The 20,742-nt window shown below is 41.0% G+C and overlaps 1 protein-coding gene across 3 annotated transcripts in view; it reads right to left on the reverse strand.

Moving 5' to 3' along the window:
* LOC125353413 (ubiquinol-cytochrome-c reductase complex assembly factor 1) overlaps positions 1-20,742 on the reverse strand; it is an 84,644-nt gene that overhangs the window by 38,030 nt on the left and 25,872 nt on the right. For all 3 annotated transcript variants that reach the window (XM_048349075.1, XM_048349077.1, XM_048349076.1), the window contains 3 exons: positions 19,305-19,377; positions 12,621-12,678; positions 2,614-2,722 (listed from right to left, as the gene is read on the reverse strand). In XM_048349075.1, the coding sequence (XP_048205032.1) occupies positions 2,614-2,722; positions 12,621-12,678; positions 19,305-19,377 (240 nt within the window). The remainder of the gene's footprint in view (positions 1-2,613; positions 2,723-12,620; positions 12,679-19,304; positions 19,378-20,742) is intronic.

Consider the following 20,742-nt stretch of genomic DNA (forward strand, 5'->3'; position numbering starts at 1 on the left):
ATTTATGGCTTATTAAGTTATTTAAGATGGGACAGCTGTAGCCCATGTGGCTCTATTGGCCCCACTTCTAGCAGAGTTTAGTCAACAGTGATAAGAAAAACAGGTTCATTGAAGAGCTACTGCATAATGGCCTGGCAGTCAGCCAAGTCCCTGGCTAGCTAGAGGGTATCACTGGTCATCTTTAAATGAGATGATGTTGGACTGCCAACCCCACCCTGTGTCTACTGTGTGCTGCTACAGACTTGGGTAGTGAATACTGAGGGCACGGAGAACACCAGCTGAGTGAACAGCTTCCAGGTTGCTGACCTCACTCAGGGCAACTAAAACAGCCAGACACCAGCAGTGAGAAAAATGAAACAGGAGCCAAAGAGGGCAATTCCAAGAGGGCTCAATATTGACTTCAAATTGAATGATGAGAAATGTCATTGGTATGTTGTCTCAGAGAACAACATGTAAATGTCAAGAGAGATAGTTAAAGACAAATCCATGTCCATTGGCTTCCTATATACCAGGCCCATCAGAGATATTAGGAAAATATATACATTTTTTAAAAAAAACCAACCCAATCCTCAACTAAGGTTCCCAAAGGGCAACTATCCTCTCCTATGATCACATGAAAGATTACAATTTACACAGGATTAGCACAAAATGTATGTGTAATAATTATAAGAATAAAAGTAAGGAAGCTGAGAATGTAGCTTAGTGGTAGAATGCTTGCCTAGCATGCAGGAAGCCTTGGATTCAACTCCTCAGTACCACATAAACAGAAAAAGCCAGAAGTGGCACTATGGATCAAGTGGCAGAGTGCTAGCCTTGAGCAAAAAGAAGTCAGGACAGTGCCCAGGCTCTGAGTTCAAGCACCAGGGCTGGTAAAATAAATAATAATAAAATAAAAGTAAAACCTATGTTTTACTTTTAAGAAAGGGTTCAAGGTCTATCTCTCTCTCTCTCTGTCTCTGTCTCTCTCTCTCTCTCTGTTCCCTGTCCACCAAAAGAAGGGAGCAGCCTGTTCTGCCACATTTTCTTGCTGCCATAATGCTCTGCTCCATAGCTGCATGGAGCCAAGCAACCAAAGAACAAATCCTCTGAAACCCTGAGGCCAAAATAACTTCTTCCTCCTTCTGTTTCTTTATAAAACCCAACAGCATAGTTGGGTGATTTTATTAGTGTTATTTTGGATTTGGTTTTTTTTTTTTTTTTCTTCACTGAATAACATAAGAAACAAAAAAAGTCTTCAAATATATACACCAAAACAGAAAAACAATGGTTATTTCTTGGAAGAAAGTAAATGGCAAGAACTAAGAATGATGATTAACAAGGTTTCACACTCAACTGAACATACATTGAATAATATACATACATTGAATGAATGAAATAGCAAGGACTCAGAATAATGTGGGTAAGATATGCCTGAGTTAGAAGATAAGCCCCTGCGTTAAAAAGAATAACATAGATAAGCCCATCTACGTTAAAAGAATAGCTTTTGTTTTAGCCTGGGGGCTGGTACTGGGGCTGGAACCCAGGGCCATATGCTGTAGCTTAGCTTTTTCAATGACTGACTTTTTCAATGATCCTGGATCTCAGCCGCCTGAATAGATAAGATTATAGGCATCAGTCAGTAGCATTTGGCCTAATGACATTTTCAGCAGGTATCTTTCTAAAGTCTCTTGGGTTGGTTAGTGATCAAGAAGTTTGCTTTGGGGCCAGGTATTGGTGGCTCACCCTTATAGCTTTTCAGAAGCCTTAGATCTGAGGATCACAATTCCAAGTTGGCCTAAGCAAAAAAGTCTGTGAGACTCTTAATCTCCAAGTAAATATCAAAAGCCAGAAATGGAGTTGTGGCTCAAGTGGCAGAATGCTAGCCTTGAACAAAAAAAGCTCAGGGCCCGTACCAGGCCCTGAGTTCAAGCCCCAGCACTGGTGTGCGCATGTGTACAGGCACACACCAATAACATGTTTTCTTTTTAGTTCTCAATGACTCAAAGCTTCATATCAGGATATTTCCATTAGAATCAGACTAGGACAAATATCGAATTAGTGTCAAAAGCAGAGTCCTTAAATCAGTATCTGATCCCTTCCATTCACCAGCTCCATCACTCTTTTTTTTTTTTTTTTTTGGCCAGTCCTGGGCCTTGGACTCAGGGCCTGAGCACTGTCCCTGGCTTCTTCCCGCTCAAGGCTAGCACTCTGCCACTTGAGCCACAGCGCCGCTTCTGGCCGTTTTTTTCTGTATATGTGGTGCTGGGGAATTGAACCTAGGGCCTCGTGTATCCGAGGCAGGCACTCTTGCCTCTAGGCTATATCCCCAGCCCAGCTCCATCACTCTTAACACCATAGGTTGGGTATAATCCCATTTACACACACACACACACACACACACACACACACATACACACAGATGTCCTCACACCAAGTCACAACCATGTGTAAAACACAAATTATCTGTGACATGTCAATCGCCACAAAGGCAGAATTACTCCAAATGAATGACCTCATGACACTAGGCAGCACTCAGAGAAACCCCAAAGGCCATTCTAAAACAGGAAAACCCCAAACTCAAGGTATGCAACCTGTCATCACAGCCAAGACCAGAATCTGATGGCAAGCACTTACCCCCATGACTCTACCACGCTGCTCAATATCCTCCCACATAAAATGAACAATGATGCGACACATGTATTTCCCACTCCGGCCTTCCTGCTTCATTCTGACCAGACACATCCTAGATGGGAAGAAAACACAGAGTCACCACCCGTCTGCACTTTCCTTATTATGCATTTTCATTCAAGAATGATTTTAGCAAAGGGCATTGAAACAGAAAACTGGAAATGACTTACTTTAAAACAACAACAACAACTTTTAGCTGAGCACTGGTAGCTCATACCTGTAGTCTTAGCTACTTAGGAGGCTGAGATGTGAGGATTCCAGTTTGAAGCCAGCCCTGGAAGGAAAGTCCAATTAACCACCAAAATGCTGGAAGCAGGATTGTGACTCAAGTGGTAGAGTGCTAGCCTTGAGCACAAAAGCTCGGGGTCATTGCCCTGGCCCTGGGTTCAAGCCCAAGGACTGTCACAAAACCCAACCCCAAACAAAACAAACTAAAACCCAAGGGGGGTTGGTTGGCCATAGAAGGAAAGATTTACTCAACAATGATCAACACAAATACAATCATCCTCTTGTTTTATTTAATATTTTATGTATGTATTTTTGTACCAGGCCCTGAACTCAGGTCACAGTACTTCTGCTTAGCTTTTTTTGCGCCAGTCCTAGGACTTGGGACTCAGGGCCTGAGCACTGTTCCTGGCTTCTATTTGCTCAAGGCTAGCACTCAGCCACTTGAGCCACAGCGCCACTTCCGGCCTTTTCTATATATGTGGTATTGAGGAATGGAACCCAGGGCTTCATGCATGCTAGGCAAGCACTCTACTCTCTAAGCCACATTCCCAGCCCCTGCTTATTAGCTTTTTTGCTCACAACAGATGCTCTACCACTTGTGCTACACTTTCAGTCCAATGAAAGTACAGTCTTTCTAACCAATGAGTCTCTTAAGACTGAACTAATTAAATGGATAACCTCAAAAAGTAGAAAAAATGCCTGTTACTGAAAAGAGAAAAAATGTTTGGTGAGATCACAGCCCATATGATAGAGGATGAGTACTGATCTCTAATTGGATTTGTTGATATTGTGATTCTAAATTTGTAATCCCTGAACCCAGATGGTACCTAAGAAACAATACTTTGGAACAATAATGAAACAGAATAGGAAAAAGATTGGCTTACTATAATTTATAAGCCACAGGGCATGTTTCAAGGCAAAAGCACATAGGGAAACATTTAGCCTTTTTCATGAGACTTTCCTAAAAGTTAATCAAATTGCTCATGTCAGCCTCTCATCTGAAAAGACACTGTGTGTACCTTGATGCTTAAGTGTTGTCAGAGGCCAATTCATCTGGCAATAGTGAAGTAATGGAATTCATTTATTTGAAAATTCTGTAGCTTGTTAATATACCTGCTTTCTGAGGTTTAAAAGGCCCAGATTTTCTCAGGCCATAAACTTCCTAAGTACATCACTAAGAATGCAGATTATTCTACAGCCCTTACAGATAACGGTTGGCTCTTGTGGTTATCTGGATTGAAAAGACAATGCCAAATAAAGACAATGTCAAAGTGGCTGACATTTCATACAATGAAAATGAGTTGAGTTCCCATGAACTACTGGTGTTTGGTTGACTGTGGAAATAGTATAATGATGGCAAAAACTAGGACCACCTTTCAAGGAGCAGTGTCTCTCCCGAGAAAGACAAAACATGCCACATATAGAGTGAAAAGAAAATGTAGCAAGTGTCCCAAAAGAAAAGTGCAATAAGTTGGGTACTGGTGGCTCACACCTGCCATAGTAGCTACTCAGGAGGCTGAGATCTGAGGATCACAGTTCAAATGCAGCCTGGGAAGGGAAAGTCTGTAAGACTCTTATCTGTAATAAACTATACATATATATGTATGTATGTATGTATGTATATACATATATATATGAAAAAGCCAGAGGTAGAGCTGTGGCTCATGTGGTAGAGGGCTAGCCTTGAGCAAAAAAAGCTCAGGGAAGCACCCAGGCCCAGAGTTCAAGCCCCGGGATACACACACACACACACACACACACACACACACACACACACACACAAACACACATAAAACAAATTCAAAATAGCCAACCACAAAATATAATGATCCTAGTATCTAGGGCAAAACAAAGCCAATATGTCATGTCCTACAGAAAACCAGGTTTAAACAAAAGAACATAACAGCTTTACTTCAACTCACATTGTGAATGCATTCCTCATTACAAATGCTTATGTTAAATATTGAGAAATGCAACCATAAGCTGAGCACTGGTGGCTCACGCCTGTAATCCTAAATACTCAGGAGGCTGAGATCTGAGGATCTCAGTTCAAACCCAGCCCTGGCATAACAGCTATAAGATAGATTCTTATCTCCAACTAACCAGAAAAGGCTAGAAATAGAGCTGTGGCAAGTGATCAGAGCACTAGCCTTGGGCAAAAAAGTTCAGGGAAAGGGCCCAGGCCCAAGCTCTGAATCCAGCACAGCCCCCTCCCCACCAAAAAAAGCAACGTTAAAAAACATTAAAAAGAGATTAACGACTAACAATAAAAGATTTTTTTCTTTTTTCCTGAAAATGCAAATCTCTCAGATTTGTCTTCGCGGTCTGGCTTCATTCCATGATACTGAGATCTCAGACTCCAGAGTAGCTAGTGATTATAGGCATGAGCCACTGGTACCTGACCAAAAGATGCTTTTTTTTTTTTTTTTTTTTTTTTTTTTGGCCAGTCCTGAGGCTTGGACTCAGGGCCTGAACACTGTCCCTGGCTTCTTTTTTTTTTTTTTTTTCTCAAGGCTAATACTCTACCACTAGAGCCACAGCACCACTTCCAACTTTTTCTGTTTATGTGGTGCTGAGGAATCAAACCCAGGGCTTCATGCATGTTAGGCAAGCACTCTACCACTAAGCCCTCTTTTTCTTTCTTTCTTTTCTTTTTTTTTTTTCTTTTTCTTTCTTTCTTTTCTTTTTAACTGAGAGCCTTGCATGTGCTAGTCAGGTACTCTACTGCTAAGCCACATCCCTTTAATAATCTCACTTATTGCCCTGGCCCACACCTAGACTGCCATCTTCCTATTTTATTTTCTGTCATAGTTGAAATGATGGGCACATTCCATGCCCAGCTATTGGTTGAGAAGGGGGGTCTCAAAAAGAGTGCTTGGCTAGCATGCATAAAGCCCTGGGTTCAGTTCCTCAGTAAAACATGAATAGAAAAATCCAGAAATAGTGCTGTGGCTCAAATGGTAGAGCACTAGCCTTGAGCAAAAAAAGCTCAGGGACAGTGCCTAAGGCTTGAGTTCAAGCTCCATTACAGGCAAAAAAAAAAAAAAAAAAAAAATCTCCTGTCCAGGCTGGCCTTGAACCACAATCTTCCTGATCTCAGCTTCCTCAGCAGCTAAGATCAGGCCAGAAGATTCATATAACAAATAATTAATTATTCACTTAACAAGAATTTACAAACCACCTACTCTGAATATACACTTAATCTGTATATAAACTATTTTCTGTTTAGGAGTCATTCCAATTGCTTGATGATGTTCTTAAAACCCACAATTTATTATCAAGGTTTTAAGCTTCACAGTACTATCCTTGTCTCTCAGTGATTCCAGTGGCCCATAAATAACACTGATCTCTTTTACATATAAGGAAGGAAAATAACCCAGCTAGCGAAGAAAAAAAAAAAAAAAAGGAGCATTCAAGCCTTCGCTTGCTGGGCTCCCTAAACTCTCTAAAAGGCAAGCAGAGACAGAAGACAAAGGAGCCTCAAAAAATAAAGGGCTACATACAGTGACTCTGCCTTATGCGTACTACTATTTATTAAGTATAAGACTTGATTATTTCTATCCATTATCTTCCTGAATTTACACCATCATTTTGTTCACTGTAACTGTCCCTGTTTCAAAGAAAAGAAACCAAGGAGGTGAAGTAACTTAAAGCTGCACAGTGGAGAAAAGCTGGAATGCAGCTTGAGCTCCCCCAAGCTCGTGTCTGGCATTCTATTTCCACAATTCAGTGACAACACAGCACCAAGAGCTTCCCACTAAGTAAGACAAGCAGGAGGACAACAGCACTGTCTGGACTGTTCAAAGGAATGGGGGGTATTTCCTAGCCATGACTTCCTCCTCTCAGCTTCAATCTGTGACAGGGAGAATTCTTGTTATTCCTGATACTAACCTCCTGCCGTGTACTGGCAGCTCTGAGCATCCTATTTCACTTGCCCTATTTGGGCTCTCAGACAGTGCCTTTTGTGTTTTGGTTTTGTTTTGCCACATGGTAGTTCAGTTCATAAGCAACTCCTAGGGCATCTGACTGAATTCAATGAAGATTAGTGGGCACGTGGACAGGTTTGTCACACTGGCTGCTACGAAGGAATCCCAAGGGGGACTTTCGTGAACCTTGTTTCCCTTTCTCTGTCACCAGCTGAGGCCAAGAAAGCAGAGCCCATGAGCCACAGCAGTGTGCTAATGAATGGTTCATTCATTTATGAGCTGGCACACTGACCCCTCGTAGGGCTGTGTACATGGCTATATCTACCTCGTTTCCTTAACTCCCTCCCTATGAAGTCTAACCCTTTTTAGGGTAGCATAGGGGCCATAAGATAGTCTGTAGCAAACAGACAAGTAGAGTGAGTGAGGCACTTCCAGAAGCCATCTCACTCAACAATGAGCCACATCCAAAAACCACATGGTGTACAGCCTGCCTGTCAGATCTACTGTAAAGAACACACTCCTAAGGGAGCAGGTACTAGTGCACTTAGGTTGTGCAATGCTGAGAAAATGCTGCTGCACAGGTTATTGGATTGAGGGGATAAAAAAAAAAAAAAAAACTTGTGTGGGTGTTTAAACAGAGCAATTTTGCCTAGGGGAAGGAGAAAGAGGATGTGCAGACAGCCAGGCACACCATATATAGCAGGTCTAGAGCTGCTGGAATCCAGCAGGAGCCCGAATGCCCTATAGCTACATCAAAATTGCTATGGTGGTTTTAAAGAGCACCTTGCTGCCAGTGTCTGCCAGGGCAGTTCTCTGGCTGCACTGAACCAGTCACTGGTCTGCTTTCCAACCCTCACACGTTGCTTTCTTTCTCTCCTTTCCCAGAGGCTTCTTCCAGGGTCTTCCCATCTTAAATTTTAAAAAGCAACACAATGCTTCCCAACCATCCTGTTCTTCCTCTCGTGATCCCCCATCTTTGTGCCACCTGAACTGGGTTAGCAGTAGTTTCCAATGACTTCTTCCCCTCTATACTTCAAGCCTATGTTCTCTGGGTCCAGCCCCCAGGAGGCCACTGTAACTGTTCTCTTTGCCCATTTCCAGGCAACACCTCTTCCCCTGTGCTCAGATAAAACATGTACATCATAATCCCTGTACTATTTTAAGAGTTTACCAAGACACAGATAGTGAATGCCAAGTAATATATATCATGCCCACCTTAAGTCAGTGATCAGTAAGTGCTTACTACACTGCTGACATTAGGATAAGAGATCCCTCTTGCCCTGCCACCCAGAAGGGACACTCAAGCAGGAAGCAAAGAAATGCACCAGGGGCAATTCACATAATCAACTTTAGATTTGTCTCAGTGCTCTCTCACTTGGCTTTTTTTGCTCACTTGAGCCAGGCCTCCACTTCCTGTTTTTCTGCTGATTAATTAGAGATAAGAGTTCCAGATTTATCTACTTAGACTGGCTTTGAACCATGATCCTTAGATCTCAACCTCCTGTGTAGCTAGGATTATAGGTAGAAGCTACCAGCATTCAGCTCAATTTTATTTATTTATTTAAGGGGGGAAGGTGAGCACATGTACATGTGCCAGTCCTAGGGCTTGAACTCAAGACCTGCACACTGCCCCTAAGCTTTTATGCTCAACTCCAGTGATCTATCACCTGAGTCACAGCTCTACTTCTGGCTTTTTTTTTTTGCCAGTCCTGGGGCTTGAACTCAGGGCCTGAGCACTGTCCCTGGCTTCTTTTTGCACAAGGCTAGCACTCTGCCACTTGAGCCACAGCGCCACTTCTGGCTTTTTCTATATATGTGGTGCTGAGGGCCTCATGTATACAAGGCAAGCACTCTACCACTAGACCATATTCCCAGCCCCTACTTCTGGTTTTTTTGCTGGTTAACTGGAGATAATAGTCTCACAAACTTTCCTGACCAGTCTGGCGTCAGCCTCAGATCTCAGCTTCCTGAGTAGCTAGGATTACAAGCATGGGCCACCAGCACTAGGCTCAAATTTATTATTATTATTATTTTTTTTTTTTTGCCAGTCCTGGGCCTTGGACTCAGGGCCTGAGCACTGTCCCTGGCTTCTTCCCGCTCAAGGCTAGCACTCTGTCACTTGAGCCACAGCGCCGCTTCTGGCCATTTTCTGTATATGTGGTGCTGGGGAATCAAACCTAGGGCCTCGTGTATCCGAGGCAGGCACTCTTGCCACTAGGCTATATTCGCAGCCCCTATTTTTTTTTTAATGACAGAAAAGAGCTGGTAGCATGGTTCAAGCAGTATAGTATCTGCCTAGTAAGCCAAGCCTCAATCAGATCCTAGTACCACCAAAACCAAAGGAACACAAAATACTAAGGTAACACAAAGGAGAGACTAAACTCTGTCTTCAGAGGGAAGACAAAGCTTTAAAAAGACAATACCTTAACTAGCTAGTCAAGGAAATACTTGTCAGGTGGTGAACAAAGGGAAGGGCCTTCTACATGGAATACATTGTACAGATGAGTCTAGGAGAGGCAGCACAAGCCATGTATAGTGATATATGAATGTTGTACAAAAAACCTGAGAGGGGAAGAAGATCCAATTTGTACTGGAGAGACCAATGGAATGGAGAGAGGAAAATAGACCAAAACACATTTATAACTCACTGAAATTGTGGGTGACAGCATCAATCTCTGTTCAAAATGAATTCAAATAGAAGTTTCAGAGATTATTTGACACTGTTGTACTAGATATTATGTGCATAATAGGAGCTAGGCTCCTGGGCTCACACACTGATAATCCCAGATCACAGGAAGCTGAGATCTGAGGGTCACAGTTCTTAGCCAGCCAAGACAGGAAAGTCCATGAGACTCTTATCTCCAATTAACCAGCAAAAAGCCGAAAGTGAAGCTGTGACTCAAGTAGTAGAGTGCCAGCCTTGAGAGAAAAAGCTGACAGTGCGGGGCTGAGAATATGGCCTAGTGGTAAAGTGCTGGCCTCGTATACAAAAAGCTGACCGTGCCAAGGACCTAAGTTCAAGCTCCAGTATCGGTACACAAAAAAGTAAAATGTTCCTATGATTCAAAGTAAAAGAAAAATTCAAATTAGATGGCTGGTAACTGACGGAGTGATTGAAGAAGGTGAGGGAAAAGTCTAGGAGAACTCCCAAGTTTCTGTTCTGAGTACCTGAATAGATTCACAATCACAATACCCAAGGTAAAGAGGATGGTTGCTTTATTCAAGTGCATGTAGGGCTTTATGGGCAATGAGAAGCCTCTCCCAGTGCTTTTTCAACAGCTACAGCAAAGATTCTAACCTTTTTCAGCAAAGACAGTGGACACACAGTCATCAGAGCTGCAAGCTCAGATGAATGTCTTGTGGGATCTGGGGTTAGGGGGAGGTCCCCAGTCCTAAATACCAACCACAGTTCTGCCTCAATCCCTGTACCTCTAGCAAGTCTACCAAGCCCTTGAGTTTTGGATTTGACTGTCCCTAAGACATAGTACTGGTTTCATGCTAAAAAAAACAGAACTAGAGGAACATAATTTCTCCATAGTCTTGAGGCAGCTCTGTGACTCTTCCTAGCCCTCTCTAAGAAGAAAGACTTGACCAACTCTTGGAAAATTATAACATCATTGGGCCCCAAGTGATCTTTCTATATCCCTCCACAATTCTGCCCAACACTTCAGACAACTGGCTGTCTTTAAAGGATCCATGCTGTGTACAAGTTCTGTCTTTTGCTCCTGATAGCTCTAGCGTAATCTGTCTTCCTTTTGTCTCAGAGAAATTCAATTCACCCTTCATAATGTACCTCAAATGTCACCTCTACCACAGAGCAACTCTTCATCCAACATGCTGCTCAGCCCCGCCACCAAATTTGGATTTCTTTCTACCTCTATGGGTTACTATTGTACCTGCTTGTGCCTTGGGCACAGCATTCCACTACCATCCATTACAGGGAATTATACTTTACATCCATTTTCCAATCAAGTTTCTTGAAGGTCTAAATCATGTCCTAGCCTTCTCTCTAACACACGATGGTCCTGAACACACAGTAGGTTCTCAATATGAGTTTGTTCATTCTAATAAAAAAGCTACTGATTCAGTCCACCAAAACCTAAAGATCAACAGAACTAAGGGCAAAGAATGGCGGGGGGGGGGGGCACGGACACAGATGGCACCCCTCCTCTACTTAACTGGTGGTACATATACTCTACTCCTCTGAGAAATGTAACCAGCCTCAACAAGGAAGGCTCAGTAGGCATACTTTGGAAACTTGAAAGAACTACAAGTAGTTTAAAGGCTCTCCCAGCTGCTATTAGTCAGGTATTGACCTTGGGATGTGGTCACAGGGATTATATGTTTTATTTTGCCATCCACTCCCTCTACCACTCTGATACCTCTAGCTATATAGGTAATAAAGAGTCTTTCATACAGGCTCTGAATATTATCTTTGAGCTCCTCTGGGAACAGCTTAGCCTTCTCTCAACCCTCCCACCTCTCCAGTGAGTAATTCTACTGTGCCACCTCAGCTCTTGAAAAAGTAGTTTTCCTCAACCTATGCAGCTTTCCTCTCTGCACCCTCCCTTCTCCTTCACAGTGAAGACCAAGAGAAGGTAATATATCTTCTCAGCCGCCTGACTAAAAGCCACAGCAGATCTGGAGAACAAACAGGTAGAGCAAGGAAGGGCTTTGATAGCTGCAGCTTCCCCTCTGATCCCATAAACACTACTTCTATCACTCCAGAACTTGGCCATCCTGACTTGTATCTGACCATTTTACCCAGCTTATCTCTCTCTAATATTAGTCTGTGGCTTCTTGAGGACTATCCCTAGATCCCAGCAAAGTGCTGGGACATAGTGTGCACTCAATAAACTAGTGGCTTAGAAGGAAACAAAACAAAACAAAAAAACATAAAATAAACTGCCACCTTAGGGCCCTCAGCCAAAGTCAGTGATGATATGAGCTCAGAAGAAACATTTCAGAGGTGATCAAGACCAAATGTCTTTATATAGTAGTCAGTCCTGTGATGCAAGGCTCAGCCAAAGGCAGCCTCAAACAAGGAACCTTTTGAAAGGGCAGCCATTCCCCTACGTTCCTCAGATACTCACTATGGTTAAAGTAGTAAACCTAGTTCTTTTGAATTTACTTTCCCAAGATTGGGCAGTTCAAAAAATACATTTCCCAACCCCCACTTCAACAACTCCTATATCCCTCTGACCTTTAATACTGTGTAACAGTAGATGAAAAATTGATTTTTTTTGGCTACTTACATCACAGCTGAAGAAAAAATATACTGTCTAAGGTGTTAAATATTTTTACATGCAACAAACCTGGCATGACTCGAACCTGTATGCACATCTTAAGAGGTACAGGAGTAAATGTCAGTGCTATAATTTGTTATAGGTTTCTGATGACCAGCAATGAAAATGACCACGGATTCTCACAATTCAAACCACTTTTACGTAAATGTGAACTTTCCTAAAACAGCCCCAGCAGAGAACTTTCCATCTAAACTCAGAGTCTCTGAGAGATACTGATAGCATTGTTCACTTACTTAGGTGTTCTTTGGGGGGGAAAAAAATCCTACAAATATTAGTTTCTTTCTGGGCCTGTGTTTTGACCTTTAATAAAAATGTGCTTCAAGACCCCAGTTATTAAAATGAAAGGAACAGTTTTTATGCCTGAACAACTGCTATTTCATATACTGAACCCTGGTAGAAGGCTCTATCTTACAAGTCAACAGTGTTTAAGCACACACACACACACACACACACACACATACACTTAGTAATCTCACTTAAATTGCTCACTTACCAGACATGAAGCAGGGTTATAAGAAACCATGAATTGAATGTGTCGGGCATCTGACACCCTAAAAAACAACAATAAAGCATAAATATGTGAAGATTCCAGACACACTGGTTCTATCTCAAATGCTAGTGGGGATTTGTCTAACTATTATATATGGCAGTAAAATGCTGTCTGACAATGCTGTCACAGAGAACAAGGACAACCTAAGGCAAGACCACAGGCTAAAAGAGCACAGAATATAATCAGATGACCAACCTTCCAGTTCCAGCTTTGTTACCACCTTGCTGTGTGGTCTTGAACAAATCACTTCTCCCCTGAGTCTCAGTTTTTTCTCATTTTGAATAATGTGGCTTAGATGATCTCAAGGGTTCCTTCCAACTTCCATGTGATTCTATGGCATTTTTACCTTTCTGGGCTTGAGTTTTAAAAAACTAAGCAAACCTGCCTTGCCTGTTCTTATATGTTAGCTTTTTTTTCTTCTCTTTCATTTAAACCTTTCCCTGTCTTCTTTCTTTAAGATGACCCAATGTGGTATCCTTATGGGCATGCTGAATGACTCAAAAGCTGACTAGGAGGAAAAAGTCGGAGCTGCAGCTAAAGAAGAAAGAAGTCTACCCAATGAAAACTCATTCATTACCCCCAGTAATGACAAAAATGGGCATTACTTATTCATTTTAGATCCCACAAAAATTAAAGAGGATGAAGTAGGATATTTGGTAAGATAGAATCTGTCTTTTGGAACAACTCAAGAAAGAAATGGTAAGGCTGGTCATGGAGATTTACAACTATAATCCCAGACCATGGAAGGTAGAGGTAGGAGGATCTGGAGTTTAAGGCCAGCCTGGCTACATAGTGAATTCCAGGCCAGCCTGAGGCACATAGAAAGACCCTATCTCAAACACTTAAAGAAGTGGTAATCTTCTGCCATTCAGCAAGTTGTATAGTATATAATTACCAAATGATAACAAATAGGAGTCACTAGGAGATAAAATATAGGTATATTTACCAGTGAGGTAAACTTAACACCATCAATACTAATAAGATGTAATTCATTGTGGACTTAACAATGTGACACGTGTTACAACAGGGGCTTCACATGAAATAAGCTCAATGAATCCTCCTTATGATATTATCCCCAAATTATTAATCAGGTGAGAAAACTATCAAGACAATCACCCACAGAACTCACAGAACTAGGAAGTAAGATAGGATCAGATTCAGATTTGCTTGATTCCAGATACTGCATTCTTCATTGTGACTCCAATTGTCTCTCTAATCCTAAGATTGGAAACCAACACTAGATGGGCCACATTACATGCCGGGTCCACTATCAGTCATGTCAATATATTACCTCAATCCTCACTTTAACCCTGGAAAGAAGCATTATAATCCTATTTTAGAGAAGAGGAAACAAACCCAAAAAGGCAAGGTAACTGGCAGCCATCTACAATATTACCAAGCCAGTGGCAGGTCTGGGATTTGAGTCCAGGTCTGTCATAAAATGACAACAAAATACTCTGCTGAGCCTACTGGGAGGTGCCCAGCAACTGTCAAATGGACTTCCCCTCTGAGCCCAACAGGAGAGAGCCCAAGGCTGGCCTGGCCAGTCAGACAGCTATTAAGACACATGCCATCTGAGAGTGAGCCAACCACCCTCCACCTAGAACGAGAATAGCCCTGAGAAACTCTAAGGCCGGATCAAAAGCTGGGCCTTTTTTTGGATGCTAAAACAAAACATTAAAAAGAAAAGTTTTCTTGGAAGTTTGTCTTTCAATCTGGAAAATGCAATTTGGCTTCTTCTAAAGGACAATCTGTTCAATTGCTACCTCTACATCAAAGCTTCTCAGGAGCCTTCAGGAGCCTGTCCAATTTCCTCAGAGAGGGAATCAGTTCTCGGGCTGGAAAGTACAGACAGACAGACAGGCCAGCAGCTGGACCTAGGTCACAAATTTTGCCTTCTGAGGGTCAGTTCAGGGCTGAGCATGAGAAAAGAGCTGGCATATGAATTAGTTTCTGTTAACCACAAGGATTAGAACAGAAGCCTATACAATACAGCTCTGAAAAATAAAACCAACAAATGTTGACTATGAAAAACACAAAAATAAAACTGATTCTTTATCTCAGTGAAATGTGTTTACATACTTCCAAGTTGAAATCTGCAATAGTCTTTTGCCATGACCACAGCCTTGTTCCAATGCACATTTGGTGCATTATTTTTTGAGGATAGGTACTTTCACAACACCAAATTGTATCAAATTAATGTATTACTGTGATTTTAATATGCCCTCTTTCGAAAATCTTTACTCCTTACTTTCTACACAACTCTGGGCCAAGTTACTGGCCTCTAAGTGGCTTGGCTTTCTTCTCTGAATAAATGAGGAGAACAAGACAGCTTATATTATATAATTTTTGTGAGGATTGAGATGAGGCCTATAAAATGCTTAGCAAAATGGCTAGCATTTAATAAGTACTCAATAAATTTTTCAATGAATTATTTAAATTCTAGGGTTTAAAATACTTTACAAGTTATTTACAATTGTATCATGAGGGAACAGCTTTAATGATTGCCTGCCTCTGCTCCAAAGTTCTCTTCGTAGTAGAACTGATCTCCAAAAGACCAGTCAGCAAATGACTGTGTCCACAGTGGGCATGCTCATTTATGACAGACAAAAAGAGACCATCAGAGCATCTCTGAAACAACAGGTGCTGATTAAAGTATTTTTCTTACAAAACCTATAAACACTTTGGCTCTAAGATGACAGTCTATAACTTTGGCATTTTATGGACGATTGTCCAAGAGATGGATAAGACAACATATTGTGAGTACACAACTACCTCACATACCAGCCTCGTTTTTGCTGAGGAAGAATGATACTACTGGTCAGGTGCTTAAGGCTTGCTATCCTCAGGACTATTAACATTCAATCTCTACAATATAAACATGAGCAATGGCCACTTTGATCTCACAAACTCACAAACACACACACACACACACATCTATCTCATTTTTTTCTAAATGTATCTGACAGCTCTCTAGAATCCAAGACACAAGAAAATCAGTCTCATTACTTTATAGATTTTTAAAAAACTCTTTTGCCTCCCTGACAGTACTTTCCAAAGTTGCTACTTGTTTATTCACTAGTTACACTTTGGTTTGACTTTAAAACTTAACCTAGAGCTCAGAATGTGGTAGAGTGCTTGCCTAGCATGCATGAAGCCCTGGGTTCGATTCCTCAGTACTACATAAACAGAAAAGGCCAGAAGGGGTGCTGTGGCTCAAGTGGTAGAGTGCTAGCTTTGAGCATAAAGAGGCTCAGAGACAGTGCCCAGGCCCTGACTGAGTTCAAGCCCCAGCACTGGCAAAAAAAACAAACAAAAACCAAAAAACTTAACCTACCTTCAAGTGACCAAAATGGGTCATGATGAAGTATAATATAAAAAGCTGAAGGAGGGGCTGGGGATATGGCCTAGTGGCAAGAGAGCTTGCCTAGTATACATAAGGCCCTGGGTTCGATTCCCCAGCACCACATATACAAAAAAAAAAAGGCCAGAAGGGGCGCTGTGGCTCAAGTGGCAGAGTGCTAGCCTTGAGCAAAAAGAGGCCAGGGACAGTGCTCAGGCCCTGAGTCCAAGGCCCAGGACTGGCCAAAAAAAAAAAAAAAAAAAGCTGAAGGAAAGAAGTATGGTCGCATACTTCACTTACATTTAAGGATAATGCTAGGACAAAGTTCACTGATAGATACACACCATATTATATTTAGACATCAGTTTAGAATACTAATATATTATCTCTCAGAAGTTCTCATTTAAATATGACAAAAGACTCAAATATTAACATGATTGCAATTTGGAATCTACAGTTATATTCAATAATAGGCGATATGCTACCGTTGGAAAATCCCTGGATTATAAGCCAGATAACACAGGTGCAAGGCTCGGCTAAGTAATCCTGGAAGAGTCACTTAGTCTCTTTTAAGCCTCAACTGTTTTGAAAACAAAACAAAAATAAACAATAATAAAAGCCCTGCCCATCCCACAACACTTGTAACTCTTAAAAGAAACAAGTATAAAAGCATACTGCCCAAATGTGAGCTATTACTATTATAATTTCTTTTAGTAACACAACTGGCCTTGAACTGAAACGTGATATATGTTATTAAGACTTAAATATGTCTTGTTATGTGATACAATAATATTAACTTAAGAACCTCCCATAGTAAAGTTGGGCTGGGAATGTGGCACTATAGTAGAGTACTTGCCTAGTAAGTATGAGGCCCAAAGTTCAAGCCCCATTATCAACAAAAATAAAATACTTAGAAGTTGGCTAGGACAACTATAGATAGCAAATATTCTTCCAAATAATTATAATAAATTTCTGGGCTATTTATTAAATAGGATATTGCAAATATCTGAGGGTAAACTTGTTATTTAAAAGACGTGATTTAACTGGGCCCTGGTAGCTTACACATGTATTCTTAGCTACTCGGGAGGCTGAGAGCTGAGGATCATGGTTTGAAGCCAGCCCAGGCAGAAAAATCCATGAGACTTTCATCTCCAATAAACTACTCAGAAAAAGCTGGTACTGCGGCTCAAGTGGCAGCGTTAGCCTGGAGCACAAAGAGGCTCATTAGGGACAGGACCCCATGCCCTGAGCTCAAGCCCTAGGATAGGCAAAAAAGATAAATAAAGCTGATTAAAATTTTTAAAACATCTGATAGAATATACTTCAGTACATGAATTCAAGAAAACATTTAAGGGGGCAGAGAATATGGCCTAGTGGTAAAGTGCTCGCCTCGTATACATGAAGCTCTGGGTTTGATTCCTCAGCATCACATATGTAGAAAGGGCCAGAAGTGGAGCTGTGGCTCAAGTGGCAGAGTGCTAACCTTGAGCAAAAAGATGCCAGGGACAGTGCTCAGGCCCTGAATCCACGCCCCAGGACTGGCAACAAAAACAAAACAAATTAAAAAAATAAAACATTTAAAAACAGCTTTTAATTTTAATAATTTATTCATCACGTAGAAAAAGTTTATCTTCTCATTTTGGACTAATTTTTCCCAAAATGAGAAATTAAGAGTTCATAAGGAGGAAGGAAAGTTTTCTTTCCTGATTATAATTAAGAAATGAAAAACAGACAATAAATCAGAATAATATGGTATTTAATATGGTATTTTCTAAAATCAACAGTCTAACTAACTTTCTTTTTTTTTTTTTTGCCAGTCCTGGGCCTTGAACTCAGGGCCTGAGCACTGTCCCTGGCTTCTTTGTTTTTTGGGTTTTTTTTTTTGCCAGTCCTGGGCCTTGAACTCAGGGCCTGAGCACTGTCCCTGGCTTCTTTTTGCTCAAGGCTAGCACTCTGCCACTTGAGCCACAGCGCCACTTCTGGCCATTTTCTATATATGTGGTGCTGGGGAATTGAACCCAGGGCTTCATGTATAGGAGGCGAGCACTCTTGCCACTAGGCCATATCCCCAGCCCCTCTAACTAACTTTCTAGTCTCAGTCTACTTCAAGAGTAAAAATAACAAGTGGGGAACCAGTGGCTCATGCCTAAAATCCTAGCTACTCAGGAGGCTGAGATCTGAGACTCTTGATTCAAAGTCAGCCCGAGCAGAAAAGTCCCTGAGACTCTAATCTCTAACTAACCAAAAGAAAACAAAATGGAGCTGTGGCTCGAAGTGGTACAGCACTAGTCTTGAACTAGAGCTCAGAGACAGCACGTAGGCCCTGAGTTCAAGCCCAACCACTGACCAAAAAAAGTAAAATAACAAAACAACTTGTATTTCATTTCTAAAATCCAGAAATTACCCAGTAATAAAAATCAGCATCAAGTTTTCTTCACTGTTATTAACATAATTATGTGAAAATATCTGTCCGGGAACAATGCCAGGTATATAAACCTGTTAAATGTCGGCTAGGATATATGACCATTGCCATGCAAGTGCAGAATGCATTTGGAAATGCCTTCAATTCTCCCAATCACCTTACAAGTAACAACTCCACTTAATATAATTAACTACTACAAGTGGTGGTCTAAAAACTTTTTTTTTTTTTTTGGCCAGTCCTGGGCCTTGGACTCAGGGCCTGAGCACTGTCCCTGGCTTCTTCCTGCTCAAGGCTAGCACTCTGCCACTTGAGCCACAGCGCCACTTCTGGCCGTTTTCTGTATATGTGGTGCTGGGGAATCGAACCTAGGGCCTCGTGTATCTGAGGCAGGCACTCTTGCCACTAGGCTATATCCCCAGCCCGTCTAAAAACTTTTGATAGTAACTTATCAATAAGGTATAAGTTAAATGATATTTCTGGTTCAATATTTCTTTCTTTAATAGAAAGAAGGCTTATTTCAGGATTATCTAAAACAATTAAAAACTATAAACCTTGAAAAAGGAATGACTGGTAAAAAGTCCATATCAAAATGCCAAGTAAAACATCTTGAATGTGAAATAGATCTTACTAAAGTACATATGTATACAATATAATGTCAGAGTAGTGGATAAATTGGTTAAACTTTAACATGACATAGGATTCTTTGGGGGGCTTTTTTCCTACTTAAAAAAAAAAGAAGAAAAATACATTTGTTAGGAAAAATTATTCTACTACTGATTTTTAAGTCTACCTATCAAAACAGAATTATAAAAATAAAAGGTAGATTCATTTTCCTTTTCAAAACTAGCAGACAGTAACTTACTTAGAAAGAATTCCTCGAAGTCAGTTTTCTCCACACAGCTAGTATACATGCGCAGGGCTGCAATCTTAATCTTCTAGACAAAGAGAATAAAACCAAACTCAAGACATGACCAAGTAGATGTCCTAATGTGATTAGACATGAGTCCAAGAACCTTACATTTCTTTCAGGGCCCAAACCTAGCTCTAGGCCACTTAAATTAACACAGATATTTGGGTCATTTTGTTTTTCTTTTTTTGCCAGTCCTGGGCCTTGGACTCAGGGCCTGAGCACTGTCCCTGGCTTCTTTTTGCTCAAGGCTAGCACTCTGTCACTTGAGCCACAGTGCCACTTCTGGCCATTTTCTATATATGTGGTACTGGGGAATTGAACCCAGGGCTTCAGGCATAAGAGGCAAGCACTCTTGCCACTAGGCCATATTCCCAGCCCTATTTTTTCTTGTATTTTCTTTAAGTTCAACAGATTGCAGAGGAACAGAATACTGTGTACATCAACAAAAGTTTCTAAGGAATATAAAGAAGTAGAGCCAGGCATGATAGAGCATGTCTACAATCTAAGCTTAGCACTTAGAAAGCTATGGTAAGAAGGTCAAGAGTTTGAAACCAGCTTGGACTACATAGTAATACCTTGTCTCCAGAAAAAAAGTAGTAAGCTCAACCTTTTATTATTTTCCAAAGCACCAGGAATTCTCTTGGAATCTTGATACACCACATACTCGTTTACCTAACTCTGTGTGTGTGTGTGTGTGTGTGTGTGTGTGTGCGCGCACACACTGGGCCTAGGACCCTAGGACTTGAACTCAAGGCCTAGGTGCTATCCTTGATATTTATTTATTTTTCTCAGGGCTAGCACTCTACCACTTGAGCCACAGCTCCACTTTTACCTTTTGTGGAAGGTAACGGGAGATAGAGTCTCATGAGCTTTCCTGCCCAGGCTGGCTTCAAACTTTGATCCTCAGATCTCAGCCTCCTGAGTAGCTAGGATTACAGATGTGAGCCACCAGCTCCCAGCTACAAATTATATTTTAATAAAAATAAATCTAAGAAAAAATTCTTTAAAAGTTGAATTATAATTATGAAGACCAAATCACACCAGAACAGATATTTCAAGGACTTTAAAAATATTTCAAAAAGGTTACAACTAAGTAAGTTAGCACATCAACTAAAGATTTATACCTTATCTTTCATAAAATGATAGGACAAGTTACAAACTCATACTAAAAACAAATATTAACTATGGCATAGCAATTTAAGAAATCAATGTAGAATTTATAGTTCAAAGTCATCAGGAATACCCAATGTTATATGTATGTGCATAACTATACACTTTAGAGGCAAAAATAGCAGTGCCTCTGATGAGCAGAAATATCTACAATAAATTAAAGAAGGATTTTTGTCTCTGACTATATGTAATTAAGATTTGCTAATTTATCTGTTATATC

This window comes from Perognathus longimembris, chromosome 6, assembly GCF_023159225.1.
Source record: "Perognathus longimembris pacificus isolate PPM17 chromosome 6, ASM2315922v1, whole genome shotgun sequence".
Classification (NCBI taxonomy): Eukaryota; Metazoa; Chordata; class Mammalia; order Rodentia; family Heteromyidae; genus Perognathus; species Perognathus longimembris.